Source organism: Trypanosoma cruzi, genomic scaffold, assembly GCF_000209065.1.
Source record: "Trypanosoma cruzi strain CL Brener 1047053517133 genomic scaffold, whole genome shotgun sequence".
Classification (NCBI taxonomy): domain Eukaryota; phylum Euglenozoa; class Kinetoplastea; order Trypanosomatida; family Trypanosomatidae; genus Trypanosoma; species Trypanosoma cruzi.
In genome coordinates this window covers 263,078-281,747 of record NW_001849562.1, presented here as the reverse complement: position 1 = coordinate 281,747, position 18,670 = coordinate 263,078, and the positions used below count along the sequence as shown (strand labels likewise).

Here is an 18,670-nt window from a genome sequence, read left to right as displayed (position 1 = left end):
GCTCCATTGTGACATTGTTTGGTGTCAAGGCCGCAATCTCGGACCAACGACTCGCCGTTATCCACGCAAGTTTTTTTTTTTTTTTTCTGCTCTTACCAGTCGTAGTAACTACACCTCAATTGCGCAGCTCTGGTAAGCGTACGAAGGAATTCAGTAGCAAGGATAACCTTACTCCGCGGGCAGCCATTATAGAATGGCTCCAACATCTGCCCTTCTATCCACGCAAGTCGTAAGACAACACGCTCTTTCCAATCGGTTCGGCTGCGGATAACTTGATTCATCCCTTCCTTTGTCAGGGGGCGCGCCCGCTTCGTCTGCCTCGTCTCCGAGCGCGCCGCAATCTTTTCTAGCCCCAGAATCATTGTGCCCAGCGGGGTTCGACAAATTTGCAACATGGACCGCAGCACCCTGGCGTACTGCAGTCAGGCCGATGGCGCCACTTCGATTGCCACCAAAAGGGCGCGCAGCTCTCCTCGCTGATCGGCCGTTCGTGCGTGCGGCAAAAGGTTGTGAATTGCCCAGCTAGTGACATTCTCTGCTCCCACGTTGATGTCGCCCACATTTATCGATCCGCCTCGTTCGCTCTCTTCGTGTGGCTGGCCAAAGCGGGGTTGTCGGTGTTTCGTCGTACCACAATCTAGCGTCGTTTACGGATAAGCTCCATCGCCCTTCCCGACGATTGCATCGGGCGATTTGAAAGATCGGGTGGAGCATCGGCGGTGCGGTGCAACGTCCGTGTGTAATAGCCGGAGGTGGCGGATTGGATGGGGCTGCCGTCGCCTGCATTCATGAGCGGCGTGCGGCAGACCCTCTGCCGTTTTTTAATGGGCGCCTGTATTGTGAGTAATTCCCTCTGGGGCGCACGTTGCATGTAGACGTCCCGCGTCCATAGGTATGACAACGTTGTCATCGCAAAGTGCGTTGGGTTTCTCGCCGATCGACGAGAGGCCGGACTGCCTTCGCATTGGTGTCCGTCTGGCGAACAGCGGTGTGGAGACGGGCGCGCAGTTTGGAGAGCCGGATGCCGGGATCGGATGCCATCGTGAGCCGCATCCGAAATGTATTCAGCAGGGACCTCCCAAAATTCATGAAGCGATCGGTGGGATCCTGCCCGCCTTCCAGCACGCCGATCCACTCGACCAAATTGTCAAAGGCAAGTTTAACCTGCTCGTCCTCCTTTTGCCAGCATTGGTATGCGCACCGGAGGTTGAAAACGACTCCGGAAGTTCCCTCATTCCATATGCGCGTGGGCCACGTGGTGACGTCGAATGCGCAGAAACCGCGGTCCTCTTCCATAGGTGATTGGGCTTCCAGGGGAGAAGTGCGGGAAGGCAACGGCGTGGAAGGGTGGAAATGTGGTCTCCCAACATTGCCGTGAGGGAGTCAGTAAGCCGCCGAACTGTGTCGGACCGCGCTGCTAGGCACGCCTCCAGCCATCAAGATATCCGTTCGATGCGGTAGTGTAGATACGCCACCGTTGACAACGTGTCGAGTAGCGAGGGCATCGTCCCGCCCCGCCGTCTCCGCATCCCGCGCGGGTTGTTGTGCATTATGGCGTGCCTCCCGTTCCTGGAGTTGACCCGTGAGCCTTCCCAAGTTGAATTCGCGCTCCCGTAATTGGGCGCGAGTGTTCTCCAACTGCTGTTGTAGTTCTAGAACCTGGTCGCCGGCCCCGGCGATATTGGATTCCCTCACCGATAGGTTAATATGCGCCGCCTCAACCTGCGATTTAAGCTGAGCATTCCGATTCTGCACGTTCGCGACGGCGTTGGCGTAATCAAAATTCAGGCGCTCCCTTTCAGCAGTGATGAGCCCTTGTTGGTGCCCCAACTCCCGGGCTGCCCCCATAGCGGGCAGGAGCGCTTGTGTCTCGAAATTAGGGATCGGAGGCGCCCGGAGATTCGCAATATGTCCAATAAGAGTAGAAGCCTGCCATGCTTTCGAGATTGGTCCATGGAACAAGCGTAAGCCTGTCGATGATGCGGCCACAGTTAACGTCTCATCCGACACCTGGTTACCATTAATGAACGCCATCTGCACCTGGGTCTCGCCACACTGGCACACCATGTCCCAGAGACGGGCGCCAATATCACACCACTCGGAGGGTGTGCAGGGAACAAAAGCCATTTCCTGAAACTTACCTGGCTGTGTCTGTAAAAAATAAAAAAAAATATTATCTGGCTTCTATCGGCCCCCTGCCCCTACAAAGTCGCGTTCCTCCCAAAAGGTTCATACGGCAGAAAGTATCATAAAGAAAAGCATTCATTTATCAGGATATACGTACATTAATTAAGTTAGCCAGCTCTCCCGCGATCATTCTTTTCACAAGCTCCTCAAAAAAAACTCAATTCACCCGCCCTCGCCGCTTCAATTGGTTTCATGCCTTTTGGGCGGTGGTAACGGCAAACCGCCAATCGCGCCGCCCTCCCGCCGCGGCGGCGAGGGGCGTCGTGCCTCCTCGCTGCGCGAAGGTGTTGTTGGAGCAAAGCCCTCCCACTCCGAGGCGAAACCGCGCCAAGATTTTTGTGAAGCGCGGCCCCTCACTTCTCCAGTGTGCGAACCGAGTTTTGGTTTAGGCGCCCGCAGAGCCGGGCAGCGGAGCAGTTTCAGAATCGTCCCCTCGCGCAGTTCAGGCTGGCTGGTCTTCGCGATGTCCACTTGATGCCCGTGGAATGCCGTGCGGTGGCGGGTCTTTTCGTCATCGCTGAATCGCCGGGGGCCGCATGCTGGACGGCGAAATTCGACTGGTGGTGATCCCATCGGGGCTTTGTCGCCGGGCAATCTGCGGTTTCTCAGCAGCCCGACGCCCTGCCGTCACGGAATCGGCGACATTGTAGGGTTGATGAATGCACGCGCGCGTGCCATTTTAGGCACAAGCTGCGCGGTTCCTCGGCGGCATTCACCGCTTGCCCGTCACGGTAAGGGCGTTGAAGTGCTGTGTTTTCTGGTTCTTGCAGTGGCTTTGTTCTGGGGTGTTCGTGTGCACGTGAATGGGGGTTTTGCTCGATTTGAGTTTGAGATTTGGTGGTCAAAACTTCGCGACTCAACGGTGAATTACTTTCGTTTTTTCTTTTTTTGCTTTATGTCAGATGGCCAAAATCAGGTGTACCGGGATCATAGCTAAGCGGAATATTGCCATACCACAAGCGCTGCGAAAAAACAGCGGCCGCACAGGATTAAGACGCGTGTACTGTCGAGGGTGTGTCGTCTCTCGCTCTCGTCCTCGCGCAAGTGGCGGGTAGCGGTTCCGACGGGATTCTGGCGGTGCCGGCTCACCGGAGAACTTGGCTTTCGACGGCACCTGGGAGCGCGTAATGCCATGGGCGTTAATATCGTGCGCGACACAACACCAGCGCAGCAGCTGCGGTGCTTGCCACACACCGGGCGGTATGCCGGGGTGTCGGATCGTGGCGGTGTGGGGGCCATCGGGGGGAAAAGGAGCTTCCGTGCGAGGCTTTTTGAGCGCCGCTGTTGGGCATCCGGGCCGCAGCAACGGCATTTGCTCGGGATGGCGGGTCGCGGTTGCCGTAGCAGCCATCCGTGTTTTTGCGGAACCCCGGTGCGGAGGCGGGCCTGTGCGGCCTCTTCCCCACGAGTGACGGTGGAGTCCGTGCGCGTGGGTTTCTAGTTGCCTGCTGCGGTGGAGCGGTGTGTTTCGGCCTTGAGCTGTCGGGCGTGAATAATATGTTTGACCAATGCAACGATGCCGGTGATCCATCTGTCTGTGAGCTGTGTTTGGTCGAATGCCTTCTGGGCTTCCGCATCACAAGGTCCGTTCCTGGACACGCTGTGGTGGCCGAAGGCGAACAGCATTTGCATGCGCAATACTCGGTACGGCGGGCGGAGAAGGAGCGGCCAGAGTCGACGAAGTGTCGGGTCAGAAGCCGTGAGAGGACCTGTTTTTGCAGGGCGGTGAGGAGAGAGAGTGAGCCTGTGAAGATTGGCGCCCTACACGGCGCAGCGCTTGTCTGCGGGATGCTGCTCAATGGCTTTCTTGTACCAAGGTGTGGGGCGATGCATTCGGCTCCGTGGCTGCATGGTATCCGTTCTGTGCCGACCCTGGCAGCGTTGAGCGGCGTTCCATTTAGGTAGAGCATCGCCGCTGCTCCAATTTTGACGCCGAGTTCCGCGAAGCCATCTGCCCATCATTCGCGGCGTTTTCTTCTGGGTGTGGCGACGGGCCTTTGAGCCGGAAGCGGTTATAAGCGTGAAGACCGGCTTGGTCGGGGCCATCCGCAGCGGCACCGTCGCGGGAGGCGCGGGCAGCGAGCTTTCGTCCGAAGCGCAGGGCGCAGGGCCATGATGAAGCCGTGCGGTTTTCTGGCGGGGTGCTGCGGGTGGCGGACGATGGAGGCAATAAAACGCAAAGCATCACCACGCGTCTCGCATCGGGGAGGGGGCTGCAGCTTTGCCTCAAACACGGCATCCTCCAGTTTACTGCCTCTCGGGGTTCGCGTGACTATTTTGCTCGCCTGGTACTGTGCGGGATCCGGCGTGCAGTGGGGCGTCGGGGAGGCGTCCCAACACCATGCTCTGACGCCGTGCGTCGCCTCCGCCTGCGGCAGCGCAATGTACACCGCCCTCAGTGTGTCCCACCTGGTTCCCCATACAAAAGACAAAATTGTTGCCAGTTGGACTGGGCGCTGCTTCGATTCCTCATGGAGATTCGCAACGTGTGCCCATTCCACGAGGGTGCTGGAACTTGACGTCCAGAAGAGTCGGCGTGCGCTCCATAGTGACCGGGGCGTCCTCATAAGCGAGGCACAGTGGGGCCGTGTTGCCGGTGCCGAGGAGAGTGTACCTCGCCCTGCCGGGGGTTGCCTCCATGAAGTATTCTCTGGTCCACTCCACCACGGCACTCAGGCCTATCTTTTGAGGCCGAGTTGATCGCATCCCTGTCGCTCTGCTGTGCGATGGTGGTGAGGGCGTCAGCGACGAATCCTCGGCGAAGTAGGGCACGTTCGAAGGACAAGAACAACGAGACTGCATGACGAAGACGAAAATGATGGGTGACGGCACTGTTCCCTGCGGTGCGCCTCGTGTGAGGGTCCTGGAGGAGGGTGTGAGTTTGTCGATGCAAACCACAGCGCTTGTGTTATTGAGACACGCTGCTGACCAGCGTACGATGCGATTGGGAATCGACAGTCGCCGCATTTCCAAGATTACCGCGTCAGGGCCCACCGTGCCAAAGGCATCGGCGTGGTCCACAAAGACAGCCGCCGTGCGGTGTTGCGGTGCATGGCAGCGCTGAGGTGCAGCAATTGGTCGGGGGCGGAATTGCCCGGCAAAAAGCAAGATGGCTGCAGAGTCGACTGGGACTCGATGACGTTTCGGACGCGTGCGGCGGGGGTGCGTTCCATGAGCTTGCTGAGGCAGCCGCTCAGCGTTACAGGTCGGTGGGAGTCGCGGTTGGATGCCGTTCTCTCCGGATTGGGCAGGCGTAGCACAACCACACGTCGCCGATTCCGCGGGACGGTTCCTGCACATGGGCGGCTATCGAACAGCCAGGGGACGGCACGCCTCGCCACACGGCCTAGATGGCGCAGCGCCTCTCCATGTATCCCGTCGGGGCCAGGCGCCGGTCCCAAGAGCAACAGCCGTAGGGTGCGGCCGGGCTCTGCCATATTTATTGGGTGAGGTCCATCGCATTTGTCGGTGGCGGAGGGTGGAACTTTGGGTGCCGTATTGCTTTCGCCGCCCACAACCTCATGAGGTGGTCGACCTTCGGGTGTCTGCTGAGCATTGGGCCATCGAATTTCATGGCTGGAATGCTCAAGGAACGAGGGGCGTACACACGGGCGTACTACCTGCCGGCTGCTGCCGTCGGCGAACTCGGGTATGGAGCGAAGCGTGCGCCAGCGGCTTTTGGATGCTTCGCGCAGCGCTTCTCAGCAACGGAGGCCCAGCCACTGACCGCCTTCTGGGCCAGATGCGGTGGTAATGGCGCGGTAAAATTCCACCAGCCATGGGTTCCAGAATGGGGACAGCTGGGGGTTCCTCTCCGGGGTTGTTGCCGGGGCGGCGTTTGTTTTTGTTATCTGCTAGCGGGGATTTTTTATAGGAGCTTGTGGAGAGAATGATCGCGGGAGAGCTGGCTAACTTACTGTTTATATTCTGATAAGCGAATGCGCTCCTTTATGCTACTTTTCCTATCTTATGAATTCCTGCGAAGAACACGAATTTAATGGGGCAGGGAACCGATAGAGGCCAGATAATGTTTTGTTTTTATTTTTAAATTTACTGACACAGCGAGGTTGGTTTAAGGAAATGGCTTTGGTTCATTTTACACGGTCTCCGAGTGGAGCGATATTGGCGCCCGTCCTCCGCACCTGGTACGCCAACATGGCGATATGCAGGTGCACCCCGCCTTTGTTGGTGAAACTGGGGATGTCGGAGGCGTCGTTAACTGTGGCCACCTCAATGACAGGCTTACACTTGATTTTGGGATCCACCACCAAACCCCGGAGGATTCGACCCTTACGGGACATGTTGCGAATCTCCGGGCGCCTCAAGTACCAAATTGTGGGACACAAGTGCTCCCGCCCATCGTGTGGGTGCGGCCCGGGAGTTGGGGGTCCAGCAAGGGCTCCTCATCGCCGAAAGGGAGCGAATGAGCACGAAATACGCCCACGCCGTTGCGGACGTGCAGAATCGAAACGCTCAGCTTAATTCGCAGGCGGAAGAGGCGCATAACAACCTATCGGCGCGCGAATCTCACATTGCGGTCGCCGGCGGCCTTTTTGCAGAACGAGAATACACGGTCGCCTGACGCGAACAGCAATCGGAGGCTAACCGCGCCCAACTGCAGGAGCGAGAGGCACGCATTAGTGCTAGAGAGGCGTAGCAATCCGCGCGGGATGCGGAGACGGCAGGCGGGGAAGAAGCCCCTACGACTCGGAGAGGTTCGATAGGTGGACCTGTCGCGCGTCAAAATATGGCCGAAGATGGCGTTACAACACAACCAGATCAGGCGCGTCACTTGGTGGTCGGGGGCGCGTTGTTACGCACGGCCCAACGAAGTTCGGCGGGAGAGCGACGGCAGGTTATCATCCCCCAGACCTCTCAGGGCAATTTTGTTTTGACCACATTTCCGTCCCTTGATGCCTTTGCCTTCCTGCGCATCCCACTTGGACGCCCATTCTGGTCAAGAAGAAGAGCAACTGAGTTTCTGCGCGTTCGACGTCACCACTTGGGCCCGACGTGTGTGGAATGAGGGCGTTTCCGGAGTCGTCGTCGACCTCCGGAGTGCATACAATTATTGGCGACAGACGGAGCACCAGGTCCAACTTCCCTTCGACTGTTTAGTTGCGTGGATAGGTGCGCTGGAAGCGGGGCGGGACCTCACCGACCGTTTCATGGATTTGGACGGGATCTTACTGCAGAAATTCCGGATGCAGCTAATGATGGCATCCGATTCCGGCATCCGGCTCTCCAAACTGCGCGCCCGTCTTCACACCGCCGTTTATGAGGCTGACATTTTGCGAGGGCAACCCAGCCTCTCGCGAAACGGCGAGGGACGCGACGACCGGTGCGATTTCAACCATATCGCATTTACGGGCACGACACATCTACATGCGGCATTCGAAGTGCACCTAGAAGAATTTACTCGCGGTACGGGCGGCCTTCAAAAAAAGGCGAAGGGGCCGCCCGCCGCTCATGAAGACGGACGACGGTAGCCCCATCCATTTCACCACCCCCCACCAATCCCCACAGGTGTCGCACCGCACCGCCGATGCTCCACCCGATCTTTCAAATCGCCCGACGCAATCGTCGGGAAGGGCAAAGGAGCTTATCCGTAAACGACGCTCGACCGTGGTACGACGAAACACCGACAACCCCGCTTTGGCCAGCCACACGAAGAGAGCGAACGAGGCGGATCGATAAATGTGGGCGACATCAACGTGGGAGCAGAGAATGTCACTAGCTGGGCAATTCACAACCTTTTGCCGCACGCACGAAAGGCCGATCAGCGAGGAGAGCTGCGCGCCCTTTTGGTGGCAATCGAAGTGGCGCCATCGGCCTGACTGCAGTACGCCAGGGTGCTGCGGTCCATGTTGCAAATTTGTCGAACCCCGCTGGGCACAATGATTCTGGGGCTAGAAAAGATTGCGGCGCGCTCGGAGACGAGGCAGACGAAGCGGGCGCGCCCCCTGACAAAGGAAGGGATGAATCAAGTTATCCGCAGCCGAACCGATTGGAAAGAGCGTGTTGTCTTACGACTTGCGTGGATAGAAGGGCAGATGTTGGAGCCATTCTATAATGGCTGCCCGCGGAGTAAGGTTATCCTTGCTACTGAATTCCTTCGTACGCTTACCAGAGCTGCGCAATTGAGGTGTAGTTACTACGACTGGTAAGAGCAGAAAAAAAAAAAAAAAAAAACTTGCGTGGATAACGGCGAGTCGTTGGTCCGAGATTGCGGCCTTGACACCCAACAATGTCACAATGGAGCCGGACGGGGCCCTAACTTTGGATTGGTCCGTGGTGCCAAAGACGACGAGGCGGATCCCCACCGCGTCTCGCGGTTTGTCAGGATACGAGGGCAGGACGCGTTTGACACTATAAATTTATGCAGGACACTTCAAGACAGCGGAAAACTCACGAATCTGACGACTGCCAAAGTCGAACGAGCTCTGGCTCCTTGGAATGCCACGGCGCATTCCATAAAACGGGGCGCGTTGCGGCACGCTGCTCAAATCGTGGAGACGTACAATTTGAACCCACATGTGATCTCGCAGTTGGCGAAGCACGTCGACCCGTTCGACCTTCCGCAGAATACAGTTCGATATTTGGGGAAGTGCACCGCAATGCCGACCCAGGTGTCGTCGCCGGTCGCATTGATATGAAGGGAGAAACCGTGGAAGGGCAGGAACCCTGGCTGAGAGCGGAGGAGCGTTTTTTCCATGATTTTAATCACAATCATGCTGCTACAATAGACGCGCGACAAGGACGCGTCTGGCCACTCCACAAGATGAACACGCTATCCCGTTACAGCACGTCAACGTGCCCGTGTTGAATCTGGAGTGGATCATGAGTCGGTTGAACCCGGCTACCTTGGAGAGACTCATGCAAGTTTGGGGACTCGTCGGGCGGTCCCCTTTCCTCCGTCTTCCTCCGGTAAAGCGCGCTAAGGCTCACGGAGGATTCCAGCCGCTGACGCGCGTCTGTTACAAAAAGCAGGAATTATCGAGGACGCTTCGTCCACAATAACAGGCGGATGGATAATACCTTTCTTAGTTGTGAAGGAGAAAACCACCGGTTTGCGACGACGATGGATCGCGTGGCCACGCGACAAGAACAGAGACGACCCTTATGAGGCGAATGTTCCTCTTTTACAAATTTCTCATTATTTGCCACCTGTGATGGCTGAGGCCGCTTCCTGCCTGGAATTAAAGGCACCCCTTTTCATTTCTCTTTACCGCGGGAGACTCGGCATCTCTTTCGATGCCGCGTGGAGGACGGCACGCTGGTGGAGCTGACACGGCTCCCAATGGGATACAAGGCCAGCCCAGAAATTCTCCAGATTATTACTATTGCTTCGGCAATTGCGGGGCGACGACGGTGGTTCACCTCCTCTGGGCCGCACCTCCATCGGTGCGTATCGACGTATGGATCGGTAATATACGCATTGCAGGGTCGAGAAGCGACGTGACATTGTGGGAGGCCCAGGTGCTTCGTAATGCGGACGGTTGTCACGCATCCATGGGGGAGGAACGCGAATCGGGCACTACGCAGTACACCTTCCTGGGGGTGCGGTTTGATCATGCCCACCGGGCGGTATTTCTGAGTGAGAAGTTTCTCCGGTCTGTGTGCGCCATGCCGGCGCTCAATTCTTTAACCATCGCGGAAATGGAGGTTATGGCGTCACGCTTTTTGTATGCGGCGGCCATTTTTGGCACGCGTTTAAGTGACTACCACTTTTTCATCAAGGCAGCGCGACGGCGATTATCCGCAGTTAACCGGGGAATTCTGCAGGAGAAATCCCCGGTCAACCTTCCGCCGGCAGCGGTTGGTTTGGGCGAGAGATCGTGACACATCATCGAGAATATAACCGTAAGCGAATCATCAAGCCCACGGAAAAGGCATCGGCCGCCATCATCACGGATGCATCGCTCCAGGGATGGGGAGCCGTTTTTATTCCAGACTCCGGCGACATTAAAATTGCCGGAGGGAAATGGGAGAGGAAGCCTTTTCTTATCATGCAGGCCGAGGCGCGCGCGGTGCGCTTAGCCTTATCGGCCTTTTCCGCCATCTTGCCATCCACCGTGGACGTTTGGGTGGATAATGCTTTGCTGCAAGGAGCGGCGAATAAAGGCAGCTCGAAATCGCACGCGTTGACGTGGGAGCTGCAACGGATATATGAGTTTTTGGACTCTCGCGGAATAAAGACATCCTTTGCATACGTGCGGTCTGCAGAAACCCCCGCAGACGGCATATCACGCGGTCGTGTGTTTACACTTCAGGACTTGGCGAAGGGAAGCGGCGGGGTCTTGTGGTTGGAGGACCCCGAAGTCTGCCACTTCGTAAGTAATAATATTTAAATCCTAACTGAGGACAAAGCACCATGCTAGTGGTCCACAGAATTCTATATATATTGAATGAAAAGAAAACATTGAAGCAATTAACTAACGAACCTTTTTTCCTAACTTGTTTGGTTTCCATAGATTTTCAGGATCCGGCCAGCTACCCGGAAGGTTATTCTGCTTATTGAGGTGGCATTTTTCTTATTTCCGTTGCTTTTATTCTTTTTTGAATTTGCGCTGTGTGTTGTTATATACTTTCGTTCGTGACTCTCTGCGCTGGTGATTTTTGGCCTTTTGTTCGCAAATGTCGTTTTTTTTTTTTACGCTTCCCTCTCTCTCTTTTTCTTTTTTTATTTGCTTGTTGTGTATGCTAGATCATGGGTTTGAGGAAAGCAACTTCGGGCTTTTATGGCGATTTGCCGTACTGCAGTCCTGTGGAAAGTAGCGTTTTTTTTGATGCAGTTGCAGCCTCAAGGATGCATCGTATCTCTGAGAGCATGATTTCGCGGGCGGATTCGATTTCATATTTCATGAAAGAAAATACTCCGTTTTATGATTTATTTCTTAGACTGAGAAAAGAATTTGATGAGAATGATTCCAAATTAAAGCATGGGGGTGTTTTGGAGTTTTTGGACATTATTCCTTCCTTGTTTCATTCATCTTCGGCTCATCGACTTGTGCGAGAGAGTAAAGAAGGGAATTGCTTTGTGGTCATTGAATCAAAAGAGGCCAGTGATATGTGCGGCATTTTTGATGTTGCAAAACAGGATGATTTGAGTGTTTACGTTGTTGTCTCATTGGACCTTAAGGGAATGGATTGCATGTGGCAGTCTCTTTTGACCTTTCTTTTGGGAGGTGCATCCACGGAAAAGAATATGGTATACGTTCTACCAACTATTGATTTTTACCTTCAAAAAGGGAATACATATGGTGAGTTTCTGTTTTCTTTGTGGGCAATTGGTGTTTCATCAATACTTCACCACTTTGCCTTAATTGCTGTTGATTCTGTACGTGAAAGACTCCATAAGGTGAGTATTCGGATTGGCGCGTTAAAGGGACATGAAGGTGATAGTATACTGGACGATGTGCAGCTTTTTTTTGAGGATAAACTAAGGGTTTGCGTATATCGTGTATTGAATACTGAGTTTTTGCCGAATGACCCATTTGCCGTTGAGACAGAGTGTGCTATAACGGCAGGTGACCGTGAGGAATGGCTGGAGAAAGTAACAGAACTGATTTTGGGAGTTCATGAAGAATTGTGTGACACTGGTGAAGAAAAACCAAAAAAAGATGATGCTAAATTGCGCTGTGTTCTATTCATAATACCGGATATCATTTCACTGCAAAATGATTTACAAAAACACTTATCGGACAGTTATACATCGACTCCAATTATAGTTGCAACAAAGGAAAGTCAAATTTACGAATTATTGGCCATGCATAATCGAAGCGCTCCCATTGTTTTTTTTTGTTCCCCCAAAAATCTTCAGGAGCAGCTGCTAAAACCGGAGCATGAGCGATATTTAAATCGATTATATGTGGAGGTTTTCTTTTATAGTGAAATAAATAGATACGTTTGGGACATTGCGCTCATTCGTATGCTTTTTCCTGGAAGACAACCATTTTATTTATTACCATATCCCTTGTTTGATGCTACAAACTCAGATGAGCGAAATGGGAAAGCAAATGAACTGGAAGAAAGTTTTCTTGAAGAGGCAATAAATGTTGTCTTGTGGTTATTTAGAAGGTTTAAATTGGAGAATTGCCGAAAAGGAATACAACCTGTTTTAAGGATATCCGAGATGTTTTTTATATCTCGGGGTGCGGCTTTAATCTTTGAAAAGGTTATGAATGCAATGAGGTCTTCTGGGCTTGTTTCTGCTTTGAATATATCAGATGAATCATATTCCTTTCGTTTGGAAGTTCTGGGAAGGGCAGTTTCTTATCGATTTTGTTTGCCTTACGAATCGAAGTTCCCTGAATTTACATCTTTTGATGTTAAATGCATTTTTTGGTGCCACGCATTTAGACAACCCAAAGAAACTGCTCTAAAACTAATATCTTCTGCCCACCATTTTCCAACGTGGGTTGAAGCTGCAATAAATAATTTTTGTCTTCAACATCGAATACAACTAGAAAATGATATTGTTACAGAAAGAGAAGCTCTTGTTAAGGGGTTATCTTTAATCCCAAAATTTGATGGAATAAATTCGCGAATAAAGGCCTTTTTAACGCATCCATTTGGGAAAAGAATACCGATTTTGGGAAGTTTTGTTTCTGCCTCTTCAACCCGTTCTCGTGGTTGGTTTGAACAAGCACCTGTGAGTAAAAGTGCTGAGTCAGTAACAAGACCACATGTAAACGTTTATTGTTATCCATCACATAACGAGCTGTGTGAGATTTGTTTTGGCGATCATACAATACAATGCCCTCTTGATCTTTCATATCCTTTGGTTGTTACACACATTGTTCTGCACACAACTCTATGGAATAATGCTATTATTTTGGAGAGTGGCAATGACAATGGTTTGGCAGCGCCCTTGCCAATACCTTTGGCATTGCTTCACTCACCCACATTAAATTCAATATTGGAAGATGTCGATGATGGAAGGGTGGGATTTTGGCTTGACAACTGTATGGATTCAACCCCTCCACTATCAGATCCCCTGGAACTTGCGTCATTAATGGCGAAAACACCTTCTCTATTGGGGCTTTGTGATCACGAGGCTTTGCGCCGGAAAAGAACTCAGGTCGATTTGATCATTAAGCGTCAAAAGTGTGAAGTTAAGGAAGTTTCCGCTCCTCTTTCTGAGGCTGAGGCGGCAACTATTAGGGAATTTGCGAATGCAGCTATCAAACTTGGTCGTGAAAATGCGGAAAAACGCTTCAAGGGAATGAGAGGGTTTGCATTTTTGAATTCCTCACATGAAAACCATGCATACTATCTTCATGTTTTGGGACAATCAAAGCCGTGAATGGGATCCTTGTTTGACCAGAGGCTTATGGCTTCGTATATAAAATACATTCATATATAATATGAATTCTTGATGATATTTAGTTATTAATTTGAATGCAATATATATATTTTTTAAATTATATATATATGTATTTTTCTTTTTTATTTTGCTCTTGGTATCTTTGTTTATTTTGTGCGTATTTAATTATGGATAAGGATCGTCTTAATGCAAATGAAATCATTAAATAGGGGGGAGAAGGATTTTGTAAGAATGGATCGATCAAGACATATTTTGTCGTATTTTGCTGCTGTGACAGTGATATACATATCGTGTCTTAGTTTTTCCAGCTTATTTTCCGATATTCTTCCGGAGACGTTGGACGGGGTTTGGACTTCTTTACACACTTTGGAAGATGAAGGCATTAATCTGACTTGTTTCCATGACTCTACGAGATACTGCGTCGCCTCCATAAAAATAAAAAAACTTGTTATTGAAAATTTTTCAATACAATTTGTTTTTTCCCAAGTTGTAGGATGGGTGGGTGCGAAATCCTTGAGTGAGGATGGGTGGGTCTTCTTGAGGCACAATAATGGTCGCCTGATTTTTAGGATTTTAAAGGATTTTGGCGTGGATACTTTTGTGCTTGAGCGCCCTCAGGATAAGAACGGAGCAAAAGCCGTATGGAAAAGAAAAGGACGATATATATTTTTAATATTTTTTGCTGTCGGCCTATTCAAATGGGTTCAAATACGATTTTTTTTGGATCATCCAAGAAAAAATGCTATCCGATACCGTAAAAAATTTCTTTGAGGGTTTGACACGCGGAAAAGGAACGGATAAATTATTACAAGGAAATTTTTATACTGCTTTCTTGAACTTTATCCAAAACCTGCATTTTTCCGTTTTTATTATTTTTCTATCGAGTAAGTTCCAGTTGTTTGCATAATTCAACGGCTTTTTGGAGCAGCGCTTTTTGAGATTCATATACAGCTTTCTTTTTTAATTGCTCGAATATGTTTCTTTTTTTTTTTTTTTTTTTTTTTTATTACGTCTCAACGTAATGATAATTCTAATAATTCTCACCACATCATCTTTTTTTTTTGGTTTTTTAATTTTTTGGCTTTGCATCATGAAGGAGTATCTAAAGAATCATAGAAAGCACAATTCGGTCCTTTCTTTTTACCGCTCTAAATATTATATATATATAAATATATATATATATATATATATATATATATATATTTTATGCAGAGCGCAAAAAAGCGTGAGCTTTGCTACGAGTCACGGGACGCATATCACAAATGTCTTGATACTTTACCGGAGGACCCGGAAAAAGAGTGTTCTGCTCAAAAAACGGCACTGGGTAAGGCATGTCCTTCTAGTTGGATCAATTACTTTGAAAAGCAGCGGGAGAGAGAGGTGATCCTACAGCTTCAATTGGAACATAGCAACACTCGTGGAGGTCAGTAGTGGACTTTTATTTCATCATTTTGGCGGAAGATGGGCGAACATGTGGTTATTCTGGTTTACTGAACTAGTGAGTGTGAATTCTCTTGGAAAGGAAAACGAGGTCACGAAATATTTCTTGGTTTCTACATTCTTATCTAAATAGTTTTGCACATTTTTTTTCTTTTCTTTTTTTTTTTTTTGCGGAATTTTAATTTTTTGTCCCCTTTTTTTTGACTTCATGGCGAGGTAGGACGGATAATTATTGAGCGAATATGAGCCTAGGGAAGACTATTTATGTGGATGATGATCTTGGAGAAAACATGAGAAGCGTATCGCAGATAAGAACAATGAGCGCTCTCATAGCTGGTGTTGGTGCTGGAGTGATGGGCTTGACAGGTATCGCCGGTGCGGTGTTTTTCTTTTTTTGTGCAATAATAAGCTCCTTAATAATACTGAATGTTGGTTGTGAAGGCACACCTGAGCGGTATTTTCCATCCGGGAAAAAACAGTTTTTTTCACTTGGCAACCTTGTTACAGGTGCTATGACATACATCTTGGCATGGACTGTGGCGTACGACGCAATCTATATTTTTTAAGGGATGGCTTTGAAGGCCGAAATGAATGTTTTCTGAAGGAACTAGCTGATAACATTGTTTATTTTATCGAGGGAAAATCTCACAAGGTTAACTGATGCCTGACGTGTCATCCACTGTGACCCGTGATGGATGGGCTTTATCTTTTTTCCTCTTTTTTTTTTTTTCTGTCTATACTCAATCAGTAACTGCAGCAATTATATATAAAAATGGAGGATGCGGCACCGCAACTGGGTTGGAGGCAAGAGAATGCTTCGATTTCCCGAAAGGAATTTGATTGCATTTACAATTCCTTTTTGGTGGGTGGAGATGACAATGGTAAAAATGAGCATAATAACGGTCAGTCAAAAGATCTGAAAAAACATGCATCCGGTGACCTTTCCAAAAATAATTTTTTTTTTCGATTGGAAATGGGGCTTGTGGGTTTGGCATCGTGCTTAAATACGCTCTCGAATATCACAGTACACCAAAAAAGTCTGTTGGGACTCTCAACTGATGCAACGGTGCCAGAACTATCGTTTGTAAATGAAAAGACCTCTTCAAGAGGTGAGAGTGTAATAATGGCACCGAAAGACGGACACACAGCAACATCTTTTTCGAAAGTTGGGAATTCAACTTGTGAATTTTCGACGTGCACAATACTGGATGATCCCGAATCGAAGTATGGAGAGATGGGGGTTGATGCAGTTTGTCCGAAAGAGGTTGGAGCGATAGCTGAAGCAAGAATAAATGCCACTGATTTGGAGTCTTTTGAATTTACACAAGAAAGGATTTTTTTGGAGCGAGACCATTTTTCTCTAACATTAGCTGAAATGGAGAAAGAGATGGACGATTTAAAGAACACATATGAGCAAAAAATTTCTCTTCTTCACGACGAAATTAGAGCTTTCCAAGATATGATGGTTAAGCTTCGTGAGGTGGAGAAAGCCCATCATTTGGAGTCCGTTTCGGCTGTGGAGAAGAATGCCCGATACGAAGAGGAAATAATGACACTGCGCAAGCCACTTGCAATTTCCACGGAAAAGGAACTCTCACCAAAGGCCAAAATGGAATCTGTGGAAAAGAACGATGAGTCGCGGATTAAATCCCTGGAGGATGCGTTGGCGGTTACGACAAGGATGAATATTTTTTTGCTGGAAAATGCAGAGAGCCGTGATGCAGCATATTTTAGTGCAGTGAAGGAAATAGATAACCTCAGAGGCAAATTAACGCAGGTGAGGGATGAGACAAGACATGGGAAGGAGCTGTACGAGGAAAAGATAAAAGCATTAGAAGGCGAAATTCTATTTTTAAAGCCCTTTGAGGAACGTGTTGCTCTACTTGAGGAAAAATTGCTGAGGTGTTCCCAGCAGGAGAACTTAGTGGTGAAGTCTGAAGAAGAGATAAGGCAACTTAGATCGGCTCTGAGAGAAGCGGATAGTCTTGTAGTTACTCTCAAACAAGAGTGCGCAGTACTTTCTGCTGGTATGAACCAAACGGGGACAATTGATAATGGCATTTGCAATCCATCTAATGCCACCATACACAATAATGCGAGAGCCTCTGATAATTTCGATTTTGCTGAGGGTTCCTCACGTGTGATGACCTTAACGCGCGAGATTGGGCTTCTGAAAAAGGAGTGTAACGAGTACCGCGATGCATTGGAGACCCTGAAGCAGGACCACAGCTTTGAAACTGAATTCTTAACAGCAAGACTATTAAAGGCGGAATCAGGCCTTTTGGCATTTCCACCGAAAAATGAGTCGCCGACGCTCCAGCGGGGATCTCGAGCGATGTGCGACGCGGCCACGCAGGCGGTGGTGGGCAATGATGACATGATGGGCAACTTGGGGGAGAAAAGTGAAAGTGGTAAAATGGGTCAAACGCCTGAGTTATGGCCTCCCATTCTTGTAGAGCTTTCCCCACGTGTGAAGGTTAGAAATAAAGGTATCAATAAATGAACCTCATTTAAAGAAGGCGTTGCGAATTCCCAAGGAAAAACCTCTTCTGGCGTAATGGCAATACCGCTCACGACTTTTTCATCGTAACGATATCGACGACATTCCCTAGATAAAGTTTTCTACACTGGTAATCTTGAAACATTACACAGAAACTTTGTTTTTGACCGTCTTAGAGCAAAAACAAAAACAAAAAAGAATAATATGGGAGGAAAGATGTAAACTGGGAAGTTCTGGTTGATAGTCTAAAGCTTTCATTATTGGTTCATCATGATGCAATGATGAAAGGTGCGTTGGGGTTTTTTGTACAATAAATGGGGTTGAAAAAATTTTTTCTCTTCTCGTTAGAAGCCTGGGTCTGTTATTGGTATTATTAGTAATAATAATGATACTGATTTTACTGGAGCTTGTATGACTCCTTTTTTTTTTGTTTTTCTTCCGCATTTTTGAATTTGGTTCGCACAGGCCGACTAGAATGACGAATTCTACATTCTTCGGACTTCATATCGACGTTTCTGGGGAGGTACTTGGTGGCATAATCGTCGTGCTGACCATTATCGGAGGTCTCGCCTCGGGCCTTTTGCTTTGCTTGTTTTCACTCGATAAGAAACGCCTAAATGCCCTTATTCAAGTTGGCAATACCAAAGATGCACGTAGGGCCCGTCGAGTGATGATGCTATTACACAAATCTAACTGGCTATTGGTTACTCTTTTACTTGTTGAGGATTTGGTGGTGGAAATGATGCCCTTGGTGTTTGACACGTTTTTAAATTCAGTGGCAGCGATATTTGTCTCAGTTGGAATCATCTTGGTGTTTGCTGAGATCATACCACAGGCACTTTTTGTTCGCTTTGCATTACAAATTAGTGCTGCACTGACATATGGAGTACTGTTCGTTATGTGTCTAACTTCACCTCTCACCTGGTCCATCGGAAAGTTGCTTGATTTTTTTGTTGGGGATAAGGAATCTTTTTTTTTGGGACGTTGTGAATTACTTGAGCTCATCCGCTTACAAGAAGAAATGAGAAGTGAAAAACGAGTCAGAAACATGTCTTCTTTGGCAGTAGAAGATGCTTCGGCTTTGGAGGATCAGGATCAGGACTTTTCGCCGGTAGAGTCAAGTATTATGTTGGGTGCGTTGAGTATGTCGGAAAATACAGCTGGAGATGTCTTGAAACGTGGTATTGCTTCTGTTTATAGTTTGCAGTGTGGCG

General features: G+C 49.4%; 4 protein-coding genes across 4 annotated transcripts, besides 27 other annotated features; all 4 read left to right on the top strand.

The window, feature by feature from the left end:
- Nucleotides 1–2,334: a mobile genetic element.
- Nucleotides 1–2,440: a sequence feature (areas merged during assembly that could not be assigned to a particular haplotype. This can correspond to areas where the two haplotypes were merged or to regions with more than two copies in the genome that were merged during assembly.).
- Nucleotides 2,155–2,177: a sequence feature (AT_rich).
- Nucleotides 2,158–2,334: a mobile genetic element.
- Nucleotides 2,441–2,809: a sequence feature (haploid, Esmeraldo-like haplotype).
- Nucleotides 2,512–5,633: a mobile genetic element.
- Nucleotides 2,810–3,309: a sequence feature (areas not merged during assembly with more than two copies in the genome that could not be assigned to a particular haplotype).
- Nucleotides 3,310–3,494: a sequence feature (areas merged during assembly that could not be assigned to a particular haplotype. This can correspond to areas where the two haplotypes were merged or to regions with more than two copies in the genome that were merged during assembly.).
- Nucleotides 3,495–4,262: a sequence feature (areas merged during assembly that could not be assigned to a particular haplotype. This can correspond to areas where the two haplotypes were merged or to regions with more than two copies in the genome that were merged during assembly.).
- Nucleotides 4,263–5,003: a sequence feature (heterozygous, Esmeraldo-like haplotype).
- Nucleotides 5,004–5,318: a sequence feature (areas not merged during assembly with more than two copies in the genome that could not be assigned to a particular haplotype).
- Nucleotides 5,319–6,758: a sequence feature (haploid, Esmeraldo-like haplotype).
- Nucleotides 6,060–6,232: a mobile genetic element.
- Nucleotides 6,060–10,697: a mobile genetic element.
- Nucleotides 6,759–10,135: a sequence feature (areas not merged during assembly with more than two copies in the genome that could not be assigned to a particular haplotype).
- Nucleotides 10,136–10,649: a sequence feature (haploid, Esmeraldo-like haplotype).
- Nucleotides 10,477–10,697: a mobile genetic element.
- Nucleotides 10,650–13,726: a sequence feature (heterozygous, Esmeraldo-like haplotype).
- Nucleotides 10,898–13,495, top strand: Tc00.1047053511541.40 (hypothetical protein, conserved; the record flags this gene model as incomplete). The annotated part of the gene is made up of 1 exon (XM_804218.1): nucleotides 10,898–13,495. One exon carries the CDS (start codon nucleotides 10,898–10,900, stop codon nucleotides 13,493–13,495), a length of 2,598 nt encoding a protein of 865 aa, XP_809311.1.
- Nucleotides 13,595–13,645: a sequence feature (AT_rich).
- Nucleotides 13,727–13,875: a sequence feature (areas merged during assembly that could not be assigned to a particular haplotype. This can correspond to areas where the two haplotypes were merged or to regions with more than two copies in the genome that were merged during assembly.).
- Nucleotides 13,876–14,816: a sequence feature (areas merged during assembly that could not be assigned to a particular haplotype. This can correspond to areas where the two haplotypes were merged or to regions with more than two copies in the genome that were merged during assembly.).
- Nucleotides 14,176–14,197: a sequence feature (AT_rich).
- Nucleotides 14,494–14,521: a microsatellite.
- Nucleotides 14,673–14,719: a microsatellite.
- Nucleotides 14,817–15,323: a sequence feature (haploid, non-Esmeraldo-like haplotype).
- Nucleotides 15,099–15,126: a microsatellite.
- Tc00.1047053511541.30 (hypothetical protein, conserved) lies at nucleotides 15,199–15,522 on the top strand (the record flags this gene model as incomplete). The annotated part of the gene is made up of 1 exon (XM_804217.1): nucleotides 15,199–15,522. One exon carries the CDS (start codon nucleotides 15,199–15,201, stop codon nucleotides 15,520–15,522), a length of 324 nt encoding a protein of 107 aa, XP_809310.1.
- Nucleotides 15,324–18,670: a sequence feature (heterozygous, Esmeraldo-like haplotype).
- On the top strand, nucleotides 15,729–17,459 carry Tc00.1047053511541.20 (uncharacterized protein; the record flags this gene model as incomplete). The annotated part of the gene is made up of 1 exon (XM_804216.1): nucleotides 15,729–17,459. The coding sequence occupies one exon, from the start codon at nucleotides 15,729–15,731 to the stop codon at nucleotides 17,457–17,459; it is 1,731 nt and encodes a 576-aa protein (XP_809309.1).
- Tc00.1047053511541.9 (hypothetical protein, conserved) lies at nucleotides 17,932–18,670 on the top strand (the record flags this gene model as incomplete). The annotated part of the gene is made up of 1 exon (XM_804219.1): nucleotides 17,932–18,670. A coding segment is annotated over one exon (739 nt), but the record flags the coding sequence as incomplete, so codon positions are not given.